Below are 17,983 nucleotides of genomic sequence, written 5' to 3'. Positions count from 1 at the left end.
GCAAACGGGCTGCACCCTCTTACACGGGCTAGGCACACGGCCGTGTGAAAATCGTGAACTGCACTTCAAAAACACGGAAAAACACAAATTTTTGGTTTTTCGGGCATTCTAAAACCTATATATACTAAATATAAGAAGATAGAAAGGAAACCATCATAGAATATTGAAGAAAATAACTCAAAAAATACCATTGAAGCCGACTCTGAAGCATATTTCCATCAAGATTGAAGATCTCCTTTTGATCTCTTTGAAATTTATTATGAGTTTCTTTATTTCTTGTGATTATATTGACTTTAAGATGCTTTTATTTCCGATTATGAACTAATTTTCTAAATACCTAGGGAGATGACCCTAAGATGGATTTTGTTATTTAATTTCTATTTTTATGTAATAAATACTTGGATCTTGTTCTCAATTATGTGTGCTTAATTCTTGGTTTAATATTTCTAAACTATTAATCCATGTTTGATGTGCTTAAATCATAGGAATAAACCTTATTTAAGAGTAGATCTAGCATAATTGAGTGGAGTTGCATGCAATCCTAGAAATAGGACGACATAAATCTACCGGATTAGAATCAAATCTAATAGGGGATCCGTATATCGAGTTAATGCGATAATAGGGGTTTTAATTAGAAAGAAATTTCAATTAATCAACCTAGAGTCAGTTGCTCTTAGTCTTGAAGAGAGATACTAGCATAATTTAGGGATTTCTACAGATCAAGATACTAAGTGAAGAAATTGCTTAATTTAGATTGATAATGACAGATGAAGTCTAGGTGGATTCTTTCTTGGGTATTGTCTCGCTTCTTGGTTATTAATCTATTATTTTCCTGATTTGTTCTTTGTCTTCTGATTTTTTCTTTGTTGTGTTCTTTAGTTAATTTTAGTTTCAATTAATCACTCTAGTTATTCGGTTAAATAATAAAAATACAGTAATTACTAGTACTTTTAGTCCTCGTGGGAACGATATCTTTGCTCACCGTAGCTATACTATTAATTGATAGGTGCACTTGCCTTTGTCAGATTTTTAGTTGCTTTATGACTGCAATCAGTTTTTAATCATGCTACTTCTTGTGGACTGACTCCATGATTAAGTAATTGTGAATTATCGGAACGATGCTTCTGGATATAAATGCAATTACTAGAGCCTAATTGTATATCTACAATTGGTCCCTCTGCTAGCTTAACAAAAACTCGATCGGACTGTATTTGAAGCAAAAAAAATTCTATGACTTTAGAAATAATTTAATTGAGTTGATTTGTTCGATGTAGAAATAAACTGGGTAGTCGTAAGAATTGTTCAACTAGAGAATTTTTTAAAAAAATTTTCTTGAAAAATTATTTTGGAAAATATAAGTGATTTTTAGGAAAATTAATTTTGATCAAGTAAAATTAAATTAATCAAATTAATTAAAATTAATATGATATTTTTAGAAATTAATTTTCAAGTAAGACAATTGGCCGAATGAGTAATTGAACTTGAAAATTGGATTTGAAATCATAAATTGGGCCCAGGAGCCCAAAACTGAGACTAAGACCTAAAAATTGGTCAAACAAACCGGGTCGACGGTCCGCCAGTGGTTGAACCATTTCGGTCGAGTTGTCATTAGCTCGGACCAAACTGACTTGGGGTACCGGCGGCTACAACAGAGCCATTTCAGTGGCCAGAAAATGGTCGGGAACGATGGTTCTTTAGTGGTTGAGTAGTGAAAGAATTATAATTCTACTGAGACTCTACTAGAGAATTTGATTTCAGATTAACTATTTTAAAAATATTATTATTTTAATAGATTTAATATTTAATTTAATTTAATTTAATAATCATTTTAATAGTATTTTATTAATTTAATATTAAAGTGATTTTCTTAATATTAAATTTAATTTAATATTTCTTTTGTAGATAAATATTATATTAATTTAATATTTAAGTAATTAAATTTAATCATAGTTGAACTCTCTAAATTCTCCCTATATAAAAAGAGTCTTGGGTTATTATTTTACACACACTTGAATTCAAGAGAAAGTTGTAGAGAATTAATTCTCTGAAAAAGTTATTTTAGAAAATTTCTAAAGATTTATTTATTTACAACTTGGCCCAAAGGTTTAGAGAAATTACGAAATTACCCCACTGGTAATTTTTGTGAAAAATTTTATGATTCGAAGTGAGCCCACACTCGGCAAACATGAGCTTGAGGATAACGGAGAAGACTACTCGATCGAAGCGTTCATCCTAGACGAATTGAAAATGCATAATTTTGATTAAGTGTTTATTAGTTTAGATATCACAATCAGATTTTTGTTTTGGAAAATTTTTTAAAATTTTGATTTTTCTCTAAATTTATTTTTTGTTATGTTTTCCAAATTTGTTTTTTCAACATGTACAGGCTTGCATGATAATATAAATTGTTTGTATACCATATGTATATGGATATTGAATGGTGTGTAAATGGTAATGTTTGGTAGCTTGAAATTGTTTGATTTGAGGTGCCTTTTTATGACATATTGGTTTGGCACTTAGGATGCTTGATTATGTGATGATTTTGGCATGTTTTAATGTGTTTCGGAGTAGGTTCGAACATTTGCTGCATATTGTTGCTTGTGGCTTAAGAGAGATTAGTTTGGTTAACTTGATGGAAAAGTGACCTTTAGGTGCACACGAGCTGATACACAACCTGACACATGGCCATGTGTCATACACAGGTTGTTGGCACAGCCGTGTGATATATATATTTTTAAGTACCAATTTGCACACACAAGTCACAATTTGTTACACGGTCTGGATAGACGACCGTGTGTCTCCTCTACCGGCTTGAGTCCTCGCACACGGTCAGTTGGCACGACCATGTCTTATGGCTTCACACGGCCTGGGGTTATCACACGGCACGGTGACACGGCCGTGTGACCGTTATTTAGCATTTTTACTCCATTTTTTGATATGTTTTAATTAAGTCCCTGATTTATTTTAAATTGTTTTATAGCTTATATATGTTTAATATAACACCGATAAATTATGAAATGACATGTTTTTCATTGAGTTTAATTCAATTAATCACTGTATGAAATGTTTGATTTGTAGCATCCCATAACTTTAATATGGTGACGGAGACGGGTGAGGGGTGTTACAGTTGTGCGGTGGGTTCACTGTCTTGTTACAAAGCTCCTAATATAGTGTACCCAAAGCATTTATGGGTAGACATTCATCGATTTTCGACACAAATTTAAACTTCGGTGGCCACTACCAGTTAGGGTATGACCATAACCCGAATCTCGACACCCGGGCTTGACATTCAATCAGTGCGTACGATTTCAACTTCGGTGGATCGATGTCTTGGGGCGAAAGCACTTATACCGAGTGGCCATTGACGTACACCAATCACCAATTTGATTCAGATGTTGGAAGATCAATCTTATGGAAGGATATACCTAAATGATATAATAATGATATTTTGAGGATTTATAATTAATGTTATAAATGAATTGAGTTTGAATGAACATACATTTGTTCATGTTCGTCTGTTTATTTTTAAGCTTGTTTGTATTCAATTCGTGCTTGTTAAGGAATTCAAAATTGTTTTTGTGTTTATTTCTTTAAAATTATGTGTATTCGTATTTGTTTGTTTAAGTTAAATGAATTTATTCATAAACATTAAGTAAACATATTATTGAACATAAAACGAACATATTCACAAACAATTACAAATCATAAATAAACATATTTATATTATTTATATAAAAAATGGAATATAAATATTAATTTTTATATTATAAACAAATAAAATAAGTATATAAGCATTGGTTGATTCTTAGCTCGATTGACATCAATATTGTTGCCAATGCATGAGGACGTGAGTTCGAATGCACTAAAATGCATTATCCTCCTATTTAAGGGTTGGGGTGAAGCTTTTTCTTGCACATCAGTAATCCATTCATTAATGACATCAATATTCCATCTACCATTCTCTTTATCCACATCTCCCCCAAGCACATTAACACCCAATTTTAGGACCCATTTATCCTTCCAAGTACTCATTGATTCACCATTAATAACCTGCCATAGACAATTATCTTTAATAAGATCCCTCTCAGTCAACAAACTACCCCATATCCAAGAAGCTTTAATCTTTTTCTTAGCTTCAAAAAAGCCAAAATTAGGAAAATATCTACCTTTCAAGACTTTAACCCACAACTCATCAAGCATATGAATCAACCGCCAGCTCTGTTTGGCCAACATAGCAATATTAAATTGCTATCATCAGCTTTTAGCTTAGTGAGCTTCACAAATCTTTTTTGGAACCAATAAGCAAGTAATAAGATAAACAAGAATGTCACTCACCACAGTTTTAGAAAGCACTTCTCTTCCACTTTGGGATAATAAATTATGCTGCCAACTTTCCAATTTAGCATAAAATTTATCTTTTAAAGTTCTCATAACCTCATAATTCATTCTACCCTACAAAGAAGAAGTACCTAAGTAAGTTCTAGGATTGCCAGCTTTCTTTATACATAGAAGGTCACTAAGCTCTTTCTTTTTCTCCTCATGCACATTCATACCAAAAACAACACTAGACTTCTCCAAATTAACTTTTTTATTAGATTCTGTATGTTAAAGATAATAAAACGGTTAGAGAGGTAGTTAGTGAAGGCTAAAAAGTTAGCTAGTTTGTTAAAGATAGCAAGTTATAAATACTATCGTCTGGCTTTGTATTGAGATAAGTAAAAAGTCTAAGTTCATTTTTGAAAACAGTTTGTTCAATAAATTTCTCAAAGTTACCTAGTTTTCTTCATGGTATCAGTCGCTAGGGGTTCTTGATCATGGCAACTACAAACTCTGCTGTGTCGGACTCTGCTGAAGTGCCTGGCTCGGTGTTTGCTACTGAGCGTGTGGTGAATTCGCTTCCTAGACATGACGTTGTGAAACTTGATGAAGGAACGTTTCTTCAATGGAAGCAACAGGTAAGATTCATTGTTAATGGCTATGATCTTTTCGATTTTCTTGATGGATCTATTACAGTGCCGTCGAGATTTGTACAAGCACATGATGGTGCGCTTGTGGTCAATCCAGTGGCATCCGTGTATCAGCAACAGGATAACCTGCTCACGTACTGGCTTCTCTCCACCATAAGTTCATCAATTCTCTCATCCTTTATGGATGTCCAATTGGCGAACGATGTATGGACCACGGCGTTGGAAATGTTTGCGGCCGATTCTGATCAGAGGCAGTCACAATTGCGTCATGAGCTTCACTCTCTCAAGAAAGGAAGCATGTCAATTCGTGATTATGTCGCGAAGTTAAAACGTGTGTGTGCTCTATTGGACTCCTCTGGAACCTCCATCTCAATGGCAGAAAGGACAGCAGTGCTTCTTGCGGGGCTTCCATCTGAGTTTGAAGGTGTAGTCTCGTCGGCTTCATTTTCTCCGACTCCGTTGCCGTTTTCGCATCTGGTTGAAGCTTTAATAGAGTGTGAAACTCGGCATACTCATTCAAGTCAAGAGGTGGTATATGCTGTAAATCTGGTGGAGGATGTGTCTACGGACGGCACGCCGCGAGGAGGACGATCGGGGTGCGTGGTCGTGGGAGGACCTTTCAGCCGCGACTCCAGTGCCAGATCACTCCGGTGCAACCTCCACTACAAAATCAGATGCCGAACCTCCACTCCAGCGATAGTGGCTGGCCTTCTCAACCAAACACTAGACCTAGGATTTCTAACCCTGGTCAACAATATTATGGGACTAATCAAATTAATTGTGTTACAGGTCAAAATTACTTTGGGCCTGGTCAAAATTCATATGATGGTGGTCAAAATTGGTGTGATGAAGGGGGGTTCAATGAGCAGCGTAGAGGTCAGCAGGTTGGGCCAAATGGTTGGTCTAGGCCGAGTGGTGAACGGCGTGATTTCAGGCCTCCAAATCCTGGGCCGCATGCTGGTGGGCCAAATGATGGTGTTCATGGAGGGTTTGGAATGCCGTCTTATATTGGGCCGAATAGTGGGCAGAATATTGGGCCAAATATTCCTCCTCCGATGCCCACAAATTTGTTTGTGAATAATGTTCAGCTCGATCCGGCTAACCCAACCGGTACTATGGCAGTTCCGTGGCAGACTAAGCCGCGTGCGCGAGTGTTTTCAGCGTCAAATCTGTGTTTTGGACTTCCTAGACTGGGAGATATACACACGTCTGATTATTCTAATCTGTCGATCTCTAGCTCTCATATTAACTCTGATCGACATAGAGTGAGTGGGGACGAGTCTGACTCGCTGGTTCCTGGACCAGTTGGGACGTCATCCTGGTATCCTGATTCAGGAGCCAGCAATCATGTTTGTCGGGATACGTCAGCTATGCATAATGCTACTCCTTATTCAGGTATGTCTTCTATTTTAATGGGTGATGGTACGCCCGCATTAATATCGTTTGTTGGTCAAAGTGTTTTACCGACACAGTCTAGGTTGCTTCGGTTATCTAATGTTTTATGTGTCCCAACCATTCGAAAAAATTTGTTGTCAGTATCACAATTTGCTACTGATAATGGGGTGTTTTTTGAGTTTCACTCTACTTATTGTGTTATAAAGGACAGCGTGACACTGGAGGTTTTACTAACGGGGCATATTCATAATGGGCTATACCGGTTTTCTATGCCAGATGGTGGTTCTTGTATGTCTGCTACTCAGGTAGAATGTTTGACTTTGACTGCCGACAGTGAGTTGTTTTCATTATGGCACAAGCTACTTGGACATCCGTCGTCAACTGTTGTTAAAAATGTTTTACATAAGTGTCATGTTCCTTTGAATAAAATTGCTATTAGTGATGTTTGTACTGCTTGTAAAAAGGGTAAGTTTCATAAGTTGCCATTTACGGCTTCCAATACTGAATATACTGATCCCTTTTCATTGCTTGTATCTGATGTATGGGGACCTGCCTCGGTTGCTTCTAGTAACAATTGGTATTATGTGTCGTTCATTGACATGAGTTCTCGGTTTACTTGGGTATACCTAATTCGGCAGAAGTCTCAGGTTATGACTTGCTTCATTCAGTTTCAGAAACTTGTTCACACTCAGTTTGGCAAGACCATCAAGCAGTTCCAGAGTGACTGGGGTGGTGAGTATCGAGCGTTGGCTTCAGTTTTGGCGTCTCAAGGTATCATTCATCGTGTTTCGTGTCCGCATACTTCTGAGCAAAATGGCGTTGCCGAGCGTAAACATAGACACGTTGTCGAAATGGGGCTTACTCTTTTAGCTCAAGCGGGTCTTTCGATGGAATTCTGGGCATATACGTTTACATGCGCAGTTCATTTAATAAATCGTCTTCCCACACCAGTGTTGGATGGTAAGGCTCCGTATAATGTGCTTTATGGACCAGGCCCTACTTATGATCACCTGCGTATCTTTGGATGTTGTTGCTATCCGTTTTTACTCCCGTTTCAGCGTCATAAATTAGAATTTCGGCTCAACCGTGTACATTCTTGGGCTATAGCCCTTGTCACAAAGGGTACCAATGTCTGTTGCCGGATGGTCGCGTTATTATTTCTCGACATGTGGAGTTTGATGAATCTAGGTTCCTCTCTCCGCCAAATATATCTCGGTCACGGGAGGTGAGTACTATACCTACTTATTTTCCTGTTCTTGAGACTAATCCGTTGTTACAACGAAACTCTGTTACTGGTCCTGTTTGTCCGCCTAGTGTGCCTGGGTCTCTAAGTCCTTAGAATGGAGTGGATGTTAGTCCAACAAATACTAACTATCGTAATACTTCCTCATTGAATGAGTTTTTGACTGAAGAAGATAATTCTCATCATGGTGTCTTGCATTCTGAAAATCAGTCTCCCACGCCCACTGTTTCAATTCCGTCTGACCCTACAGGACCAGAGGTTTCTGTGCCTAATGTGAATATTCATCCTATGACTACTCATTCAAAAGCTGGCATTTTTAAACCCAAGGTTCTTGCTGTTGAGGTTGTAGAACCGTCAACGATTGAAGAAGCTGTCGCTAGCCCTGAGTGGCAAATCGCTGCTCAAATGGAGTATGATGCCTTAATTCGTAATGGTACCTGAGAACTTGTTCCTATGCCATTAGGTCGCAAAATTATTGGTTGCAAATGGTTGTTTAAAGTGAAGAAAAACCCAGATGGAACGGTTGAACAGTACAAGGCACGTCTGGTTACGAAAGGCTGTTCTCAAGTTCTGGGGTGCGACTTTCAAGAAACATTTAGTCCAATTGTCAAACCTGCCACTATAAGGGTAATCTTGTCAATCGCAGTTACTAAAGGATGGTCACTTAGACAAGTTGATGTTAACAATGCCTTCTTAAATGGTGATGTTGATAATGAAGTGTTTATGCAGCAACCTCCGGAATATGTTAAGCTTGGTCCTGATGGGAGACTTTTGGTTTGTTGATTAAAGAAGGCATTATATGGTTTGCGACAGGCTCTACGAGCTTGGTTTGAGAAGTTGAGGACATTTCTTTTGACAGATGAGTTTGTTGGCTCTAAGTCGGATGCTTCTCTATTTGTTCGAGTTCACTCAGACTCCACTCTCTATGTTTTTGTTTATGTTGATGACATTATCATTACTGGTAATTTGGCGTCGGCTATTGACTGGTTTGTACAGATGTTGAATGATGAATTTTCATTAAAAGACATGGGTGATTTACATTATTTTTTGGGAGTTGAGGTTACCAGGTCGCCTTGTGGGAGCCTTCATCTTTGTCAAAAGAAGTACATCCGGGATATGTTGAAGCGTAGTGGTTTGACGAATGCTAAAGGCGTACATACGCCTATTATTAGCTCGTTGCATATTTCTAAAAATGATGGTGAGTCGTTATCTGATCTGACTGAGTACAGGAGTCTGGCAGGTGCGTTACAGTATGTGGTCATTACTAGGCCCGATATTGCTTATGCGGTTAATAGGGTATGTCAGTTTATGCATAGTCCAACCACAGTTCATATGACTGCTCTTAAAAGGATATTATGATATTTATCTGCTACACTTGATTTTGGAATTGTCTTTCGACGGTCTGCTTCTCTTTCTTTAATTGGGTTTTCTGATGCAAACTGGGGATTGGATTTTGATGATCGGAGGTCTACTTCGGGGTACTGTGTGTTTTTTGGGTCTAACCCTGTTTCCTGGTCATCGAAGAAACAACAGGTGGTGTCGCGGTCTACGGCTGAGGCTGAATATCAAAGTCTTGCTGCTGTTACGAGTGATGTTATGTGGTTACTTTCATTATTACGAGAATTACAAATTGGGTCTACTTCTCCACCAAATATCTGGTGTGATAGCTCTAGTGCAGTCGCAGTTGCTGCTAATCCTGTGTTACACTCCAAGTTTAAGCATATGGAGTTAGATCTATTTTTTGTTCGTGAGAAGGTTGCCGATGGTTCAGTTCTGGTCGGAGAAGTTCCTGCATCCGATCAAGTTGCTGATGTATTAACTAAACCACTGCCGTTTTCGTGTTTTGCTCGGTTTAGAAATTTTCTTCGGGTCTTATCAATAGAGAAGATGGATGCATGTTAAAGATAATAAAACGGTTAGAGAGGTAGTTAGTGAAGGCTGAAAAGTTAGCTAGTTTGTTAAAGATAGCAAGTTATAAATACTATCGTCTGGCTTTGTATTGAGATAAGTAAAAAAGTCTAAGTTCATTTTTGAAAACAGTTTGTTCAATAAATTTCTCAAAGTTACCTAGTTTTCTTCACTATACCATACTCCTCAATTATCTTGGCAAACTACCTACAATTCTTCCCATCAGGCTTTAAGAAAAATGGAGAATCCTTTGTAAAAAGAATGTGAGAAATAATAGGACCTGACCTACTAATTCTAACACCCTGGAGGGATCTAGACTCCATTGCCTTAGAAATCATTCTTGAGAGAACATCAACAACAAATAGAAAAAAAAAGATAATGGGTCTCCTTTGCCTAAAACCCCTAGTTGGTCTAATGACCTCACTATTTTTACTATTAATGACCAAAAAGTAAGACACAGAGGTTACACACTCCATAATCCATGTTATCCATTGTTTATCAAACCCAATTTTGGTCATGATTGCCATTAAGAATCCCCATTCCACCATGTTCATGTCCAACTTTATACCCACCTCATACTTTCCACCTCTTTTCTTCAATGTCAAGCAGTGAAAAACCTTACCAACAATCACAACATTGTCTCGAGCCATCCTACCCTCAATAAAAGCATTTTGGTTGCATGTAATCAATCCTCCCATCAATGATCTCAATTTGTCAACCACCATTCTTGAGATTATTTTATAACAAAATTAGAAAGACTTATAGACCTAAATTGAGATACCAACTCAAGCCTTTTCACCTTTGGAATAAGCACAATCTCAATCTTTTTCATTTTCTTCAACATTTACCCATTATGAAAGGAAACTTTGCACATACTTCACAACATCCTCCTTCATCAGACCAAAATTTTTCATAAAAAAAAACCCTACAATATCCATCCGGCCATGGGGCTTTCAACCCTCCCAACTGAAACACAACATTTTTAATCTCATCAATAGTCACCATTTTGACAAGATCCTCATTTTGTTCAACAGTTATAGACTTCTTCCTCATTATCAATCCACTTCCCACACCCGTTTTTCAAATGAATCACCTTATTCCCCTGTCTCCTTCTAATAGTTTGCTGGTGGAAATATTTATATATATATATATATATATATGTACATCACACATTTTGATCTAATATTTCCGTTCGAGTTAATATATTATTTGGTATTTGAGTTTGTCTCTAATATTCAGTTTAAGACATGAAATTTTTTTGTCTCAATTTGATACATGATTTTGATTTCAATATTCAATTTGGTAGCTAATTTTTTTCCATTTGATGCTTGAGTATTTTTGTCCTAGTTAAGTACTTAAATTTGGCTTTCTTTTTTATCCAAAATTAAGTACATATTTTTTTTACTAAAGCACAAATGTCAAATATTCATTGGGTCACGTGATGTCGCTAAGTCTAGATACCAAATTAAATATTAAAATCAAACCTTGGGACAAAATTAAACATTAAAATCAAATTTGAGTACCATATGTTATATTCACCTTTATATTCGGTTCCCTCAACATTGAATCTTGCCATTCATCCCAACGAGGCGTTAATAAATTTATGTTGAGGGCTTGATTCCATAAAAGCAAAAGCCCAACAAATTGATGGCTGGAAGGAGCCACTAATCACCGACTTCGAGGGCTTAAGAAATCAATGATTGGGCCATGGCGTTGATTATGCTCTTTTCTAGTTTATTTATTAGGTTTTAACGATCGCCCATTTCCATCTTCTTCCAGTTTGAGGTGGGGGTTTCGCTTTGACACGGTCTATCTGTTGTTTTACCCATTGGCCAATTGCCATCACCTAAAAATTTACTAAAATTTACAACCAATCTCTCCTTTTTTTTGAAAAGAACCATGGAATCGCTTTTTATCATGATTGTTTATTTATGCCCATCATTCCTAATCTTCCAGAAACCCTAATTTTATTGTTTTCTCTTACGATACCTCGTTTCGTTGTTGACCCTGCAGTTTTCTTAACCCATGGACCTTCAACAGCTTGATCCCTTGCAAATTTCAATCCCGAAAGCCTCGGATCCCTACAGTATCATGAACAATTCCTCCGTATGGCTTGAAATCCGTCTCTTTTACGTTCGGATAGCGCCCCGCGTAATCGATAGCGCGCCGGACCACCTCACCCTCTGCTACCTCCGCCGCGAAATCGGTTTCTCCCTCGAAGTCAACGGCTCTCGTGTCCCGGCTTCCGATTCCGCTTCGTTCACGCTCCGCCGCGACCGTCTCGACCGGGAGTCGTCGGAGGTCACTTATTTGAGCACCGATAGCGTTCGCGTCACCGGAGGGTTTGAATTCGAGGTGTACGAGAATGAAAAGATGATGTTGTGTGGCTCTTTGGAAAGGATGGAAGGGGAATGGAGCATGGATTGTTATATGGCGGCAGCGGTTAAGGAGCCTGGGAATTCTGCGTTTTTCCAACGGAAAAAGGGGGTTTCAGCGCCGGGCATTGAAGTTTACATTGCGGGGTGTTCCGCGGGTGTGCCTGTGATATTGACGAAGACGATAACAGTGAGTCCTTGGAGGAAAAATGGGTCGAGGCTTAGTTCGACATTGGATGCGATTCCTGAGGATGAAGAGATTGGCAAAGGGAATAACAAGGGTAGTAATGGATTGGTTAGACACCGGAATTTGCAGGTAAAATTGGCATTGTAACTGATCATAAATCAATAATGTGGATTTAGATTCCATCATGTAAAGGGAATTGGCGTTATTGCGTGAGAACCCTTGATTGTTTTTAGAATCTTATAACAGAGTTTAAGATGTTACTTTATGGCATTAGCATATGAATACTGTTATTGCTTTTATAAGTATGCTGAGTTGAAATTGAAATGTTGCTGCCTTTTTTTTGTCTATACATGATGGGAGGTTTATTCTGGTCTTAGAGAGTAGGCGTATACAATGTTGTTGCTTTGCCTGTTTCGTTATAAAGCATTCTGTTGTCTGCTTCGGTCGGTATAATGATATTGGATTCTTCATTTGTAATTCCCAGTCCTTGCCACAGCTTGTTTTCTGCTTGTTAAGCAAGCTGAGTGGTTTAGGGTATTCATCAGCTGTTCTTAGTAAACTTTTTCAATTCGTCTCCTAGATTCAACTTTAAGGTTCTTTTAGGGGGAAATATAATTTTTTTCAAGTTCTGGGAGCATAACAACAACAGCTGCCTGTTATGACAATGAACAACATAGCAAGGTCTTAAAATGTAGAGTGACTGTTGCTTTAATGTTCCTTTTTCTGTTTATCATAGGTGCATTATAAATTTGTATCTTTACTAAAACAATGAGCTTCAAAATAATAATGGGGATACTGACATGTGTTCATCAAGTGTTTTGGCAGATTCTTAGAAACTTCTTTGGGCTTTTCATACTTCTCAATTTGTCCAGAATTGGATTTCCTGTCCTCACATGCTGTTCTTTTTTTCACCATGTAGGTTACCGAATCCGGACTTGAAGATTATGAGTTTGATGGAAAAATCGGACACGGCTACTACTCTGAAGACATGTATGCTGGAGAGGATGGTCAGCTTTCATGGTTTAATGCTGGTGTTAGAGTTGGGGTTGGAATTGGCCTTGGGATGTGCCTTGGGGTTGGAATTGGAGTTGGACTGCTAATGCGATCATATCAAGCAACTACCCGGAACTTTAGGAGAAGGTTTTTCTAAGATAGATCCCATCACTTTGCAGTGTGACGATGTCCTCTTTTAATTACGAAGAAGTTAAAAGGAAAAAGAAATTCAGGATTTTTGTAGCAGCCTGGAAGATATCAGTGTTGCAGGCCAAAAACTATCAAAAAGCTCAAGATAGCACCTCAAACTTATAAATACGAGGCCTTGTAGGTTGTTATAGGAAGTGGATAGAAGTTTCTAAAGCATCCCTTACCTTGACCGTGAACTGTGAACATACTTGTTTATATAGAAAAAGAAAACTAGAGATGAAGGAGAAATAAGAAGAATGTGCTGCCATATAGAGTGGTTCAACAGTTGGTGTAATGTGAGAGTGTACATGTATATATCTATCATTCCAATTCATTAGTTAGAAAAGCCGTGAGTTGTTTTCAATTTGTAATGTATTATAGTTGTATCCTGGATGAGAGAACAAAAAGTGTTCAGTTTTAAGTAAATTTGAATGTAGTTTTTTTGGAAAGTTTGATTTGATCTTTCTTAAAAGACTGCTCATTTCCTTTATACGTATATTCCATTCCCTACGCACATGGAAAAGGGTCTCCTGCTAATTGCCAAAAATTGGGACAAAACTGGGATTTTTGAAATTGTAAACAAAGCCAAGATGAGATCTTTTTCAATCAGATACGAGATGCGTTTTCATTCTACCTTACAATCTCCATCATTTGATATTTAGCCCCTGCAAATGCCTAAATTTGCACCCATAAACCCTAACCTCAATTAACCACCGCCCGAGAAATACTTTTACTACCCCACTCCCTTGCTCAGTGATTCATTGGAGACAATATCGTGGGATCCGAGGATGAATACATCCATCCCAACGACGTCGTCTGGGCTCAGATCCTCTGCCACGATGCCTCGACGTAATATCCCTACGCCTCTCCCTTTGGTCGTTTCCCTCAACTGCGTTGAAGATTGCGTTCTCGAACAAGAATCATTGGCCGGCGTCTCGCTCTTCGAGCACGTCCCTCTTAGCCGCTTAGCCGATGGGAAGATCGAGGCCGCCGCGGCTGTCCTCCTTCACTCTCTTGCCTACCTCCCTCGAGCTGCCCAGCGTCGCCTCCGTCCTTACCAGCTCATCCTCTGTCTCGGCTCCTCTGACCGCGCCGTCGACTCTGCCTTAGCCGCTGACCTTGGACTACGCCTTGTCCATGTCGACGTCTCGCGAGCCGAGGAGATCGCTGACACTGTCATGGCGCTGTTTCTTGGCTTGCTCCGTCGGACGCACTTGCTCTCCCGCCACGCACTTTCGGCTTCCGGCTGGCTTGGCTCGGTTCAGCCGCTTTGCAGGGGAATGAGGCGGTGCCGAGGTCTAGTGTTGGGAATAGTTGGCAGATCTGCGTCGGCCCGGTCTCTGGCATCCCGAAGCTTAGCCTTCAGAATGAGTGTGCTTTATTTTGATGTTGTGGAGGTAAAGGAAAAAAAATTCTAGAAAGTTTACGTCTTTATTTATTCACCAATTGGATTTTTAACAACTAGAATCTGCTTCATTGTTGAGATTATCATTTGTTATTAATCAATTAAATTTTGATAATTAGGTGAAACAAATTAATTTAGCAAATTCTTGTCTAATCCTAGCAATTTTTGTGCTTGCATGTTTTTGGAATTTAGGAAAAACTAAATCTTTATTCTTTTATCTACTTTGTCTGGCTGCTTCTGGAAAGCGGTATAGAATTTCTCATTAGGAGTAGAACTTAAAATGCACACTACTGTGGAAGAGTTTAGCATAATATAGCTGAATTGCTAATTTGCTGTACTCATTTTGAGATGGATCTAAGGATCTTAAAGTTATAGACTTATAGTCTCTCTCTTATCATGTTATTGGGTAAATTTTTTAAAAAATAACGGGTATTTGTTAATTGTATTTAAAAGAGAAATGATCTTCACCTTTTTATGTTGGAATAAATATCCCCTGATTCATGTTTTCAGGAAAATGGAAAAGTAAGTAGATCTTCTATAAGGTTTCCACCAGCTGCCCGCAGAATGGATACTCTTAACGATTTACTAGCTGCAAGTGACCTTATATCGCTTCATTGTGCTTTAACGAATGAAACTGTTCAGATTATAAATTCTGAATGTTTGCAGCATGTAAAACCTGGTACATTTGCTTCATATTTTGAGATCTCTATTTCATTTTCTTTATTTTTTATTCCTTCTCTTTCTTTTGTCTAAATTTGTTCCCCTTTGGGGTTGTTTCATTCAGGGGCTTTTCTTGTGAACACTGGCAGCAGCCAGCTCTTGGATGATTGTGCATTAAAGCAACTTCTCATTGATGGCACCTTAGCTGGGTGTGCTCTGGATGGAGCTGAAGGGCCACAGTGGATGGAAGCATGGGTATGAAACATATCTTAGGCTATGAATTCAAGTGTTGCTGTGGTATGCTGTTTCCTTAGGAAGGTAGTCGCTAATCAAATTATGATAACATCTTTGCTTCAGGTGAAGGAGATGCCCAATGTACTGATACTTCCACGAAGTGCAGATTATAGTGAAGAAGCATGGATGGAGATAAGGGAGAAGGCTATCTCTATGTTGCAATCATTTTTTTTTGATGGGGTCATTCCAAAGGATGCCATTTCTGATGAGGATGAGGAAGAAAGTGAAATAGTTGATGAAAAAGGACAATTTAGCATACAAGACAAAGAAAGTGCTTTGCAGGGATCTTGTGCTGAACAGTTGATCAATGAGATTCAACAAAGTCCTGAAAGCTCCCTTAAAAAGGATTCCAATCAATCTAAGCAGTCTAATCAGAACCCAAGTCCTGGTTTACCTCATAACATTGCTGCCAAATCAGAGGGGAGACGCAGCAGATCAGGTAAAAAGGCCAAAAAGAGGCAGGCCCGTCAAAAAACCCTACAAAAATCAGATGAGCCCTTGATATTAGAAAAAGAAAGTACTTCACAAAGAGAAGATGACACTGCTATGAGTGGCACCGATCAAGCACTAAGTTCTGGTTCTCAGTCTCCAGAAGGCTCAAGAAGTAGGAAAACCCCTATAGAATTAATGCAAGTGTCAACTTCTGACCGGCTTCTTAAAACTAGCAAGAAGCTAAGTGAACTGTCTGGTGATAGTCTGAAAGATGGATATATTATAGCTTTGTATGCAAGAGTTTGTCCTGCACTCCACGTGTCCAGACAAAGAGTTAAAGGTGGTGGTTGGTTCCTAGACACCATGTCTAATGTAACCAAAAGAGATCCTGCAGCACAGTTCCTTGTTGTCTACAGAAACAAGGTTTGTTGGCAGGAACTTGTGACATTTGCAATTGGTCCTTACTTTCTGCCTTAACTTAAAATTACTATGATGGATGTATTTTGAATTAATTAACTACAGTTCTGAGCCTTTGGGCCAGCGTAGCTGAAATTTTTATGCATATTTATCAGGAGACAATTGGTCTACGATCTTGTGCTGCTGGTGGGAAATTGCTGCAGGTAACTTTACTAATTATTACATTGTTCGTCAAAGGATTGCTTTTTCTCTCAATAAACCTAACCATGAATTCTCTAATTTATTCTGCTGTAGTTGGTTAACATATTCTCTAAATCTGAAACAGTGTTTCTCTCTGAGTCGTTCCTCTACTTCTGTTACTTCTTACTAGGAGTAGTTACTCTTAAGAATAAGGCAAGTCCTATGACATCATTAGCCTAGAAATGATGGTGGTCTTGTTTTTGGCCCCAAAAGACAATTCTGACGTTTACTTTAAATACATTGAAGTTGCCATATCAAAAGCTACAGCTTAGGTCAAGTAACAGATTTCAGTTGCAATTTATTAAAAAAAAATTTCTTGTATTGTGGAGGAACTGAATAAGAATGCTGCTAGAACAGTTGGTGTAGTCACTAGTGAGAAAGTCTTCCCCCCCCCCCTCCCCCTCCCCTCTCATTTGTTCTAATTTTTTATTAAGTTTATGCTTTTTGATGACTCACTGTTCTGTGCTGTGATGGCAGATCAACAGAAGAATGGAATTTGTATTTGCTAGTCACAGCTTCGATGTTTGGGAGAGTTGGACATTGCAAGGTCCTTTGGAGGAATGTAGGCTGGTCAATTGCAGAAATCCTTCAGTAAGTTCCCTATTATGTCGGACTATATAGTATAGTCTGACCTTAATCTTCGGCACAGGCATTTCTCTCCATAGATTGTGTTCCCCTTTGTTTCCATTGCTCTATTATCTTGTCTCATTTTAATTTGGTTGAATGGCAGGCGGTTTTGGATGTACGCATAGAGATTCTGGCAGCTATAGGGGAGGATGATGGGGTGACTCGCTGGCTCGATTAGATTATGAACATTTTGGGGGGCTAACTTTTTATGGTCTTGCTTGTGTTTGTGGGTTTTAATCATCTGAGTTTGCCTTTTTGCCAGTTACCAGAACAGTGTGTAAAGCATTGTTTTTATTTGTTTATTATGATTATTATATTCATTTTGGGGGGTTGGGATATTTAGAATCATAATATTAAAGGTGGTTTGTTGAGGCTAATGATGTAATGAAATGTGGTTTACGCTACAGGTTTCCTTGGTTCTACTCCAAAACCAAAAGCACCTGTGGGTGTCAATTCTTATTGTATTAGTAGGGTCTTGGGAGATGATGCGCATGAAACGTGCCTCAGTGGTCCTCCATCTCTAAGTTGAGTTAGTTGGCGTTTGGAGTACACTGTACAATTGTTAAAGCCCATTCACTCACGTGACTTTATTTCCATACTAAAAAAGAACTTCCATTTCGATTTTCTGACCTATCGGAGCAATTTGTCCAT

The 17,983-nt window shown here is 38.4% G+C and overlaps 1 protein-coding gene across 1 annotated transcript; it reads left to right on the top strand.

Annotated features, from left to right (window-relative positions):
• The first annotated feature begins 11,276 nt into the window (after nucleotides 1-11,276).
• LOC105791623 (C-terminal binding protein AN) lies at nucleotides 11,277-17,530 on the top strand. Its single transcript, XM_012619780.2, has 9 exons — nucleotides 11,277-12,204; nucleotides 12,995-13,215; nucleotides 14,045-14,654; nucleotides 15,173-15,341; nucleotides 15,447-15,577; nucleotides 15,680-16,471; nucleotides 16,621-16,668; nucleotides 17,183-17,296; nucleotides 17,436-17,530. The coding sequence occupies exons 1-9, from the start codon at nucleotides 11,539-11,541 to the stop codon at nucleotides 17,508-17,510; spliced, it is 2,826 nt and encodes a 941-aa protein (XP_012475234.2). The 5' UTR covers nucleotides 11,277-11,538; the 3' UTR covers nucleotides 17,511-17,530.
• The last annotated feature ends 453 nt before the right edge of the window (nucleotides 17,531-17,983 follow it).

The sequence above is a fragment of the Gossypium raimondii genome, chromosome 8, assembly GCF_025698545.1.
Source record: "Gossypium raimondii isolate GPD5lz chromosome 8, ASM2569854v1, whole genome shotgun sequence".
NCBI lineage: Eukaryota > Viridiplantae > Streptophyta > Magnoliopsida > Malvales > Malvaceae > Gossypium > Gossypium raimondii.
Note: the sequence above shows the minus strand (reverse complement) of the source record. Positions and strands in the feature narration are given on the sequence as shown.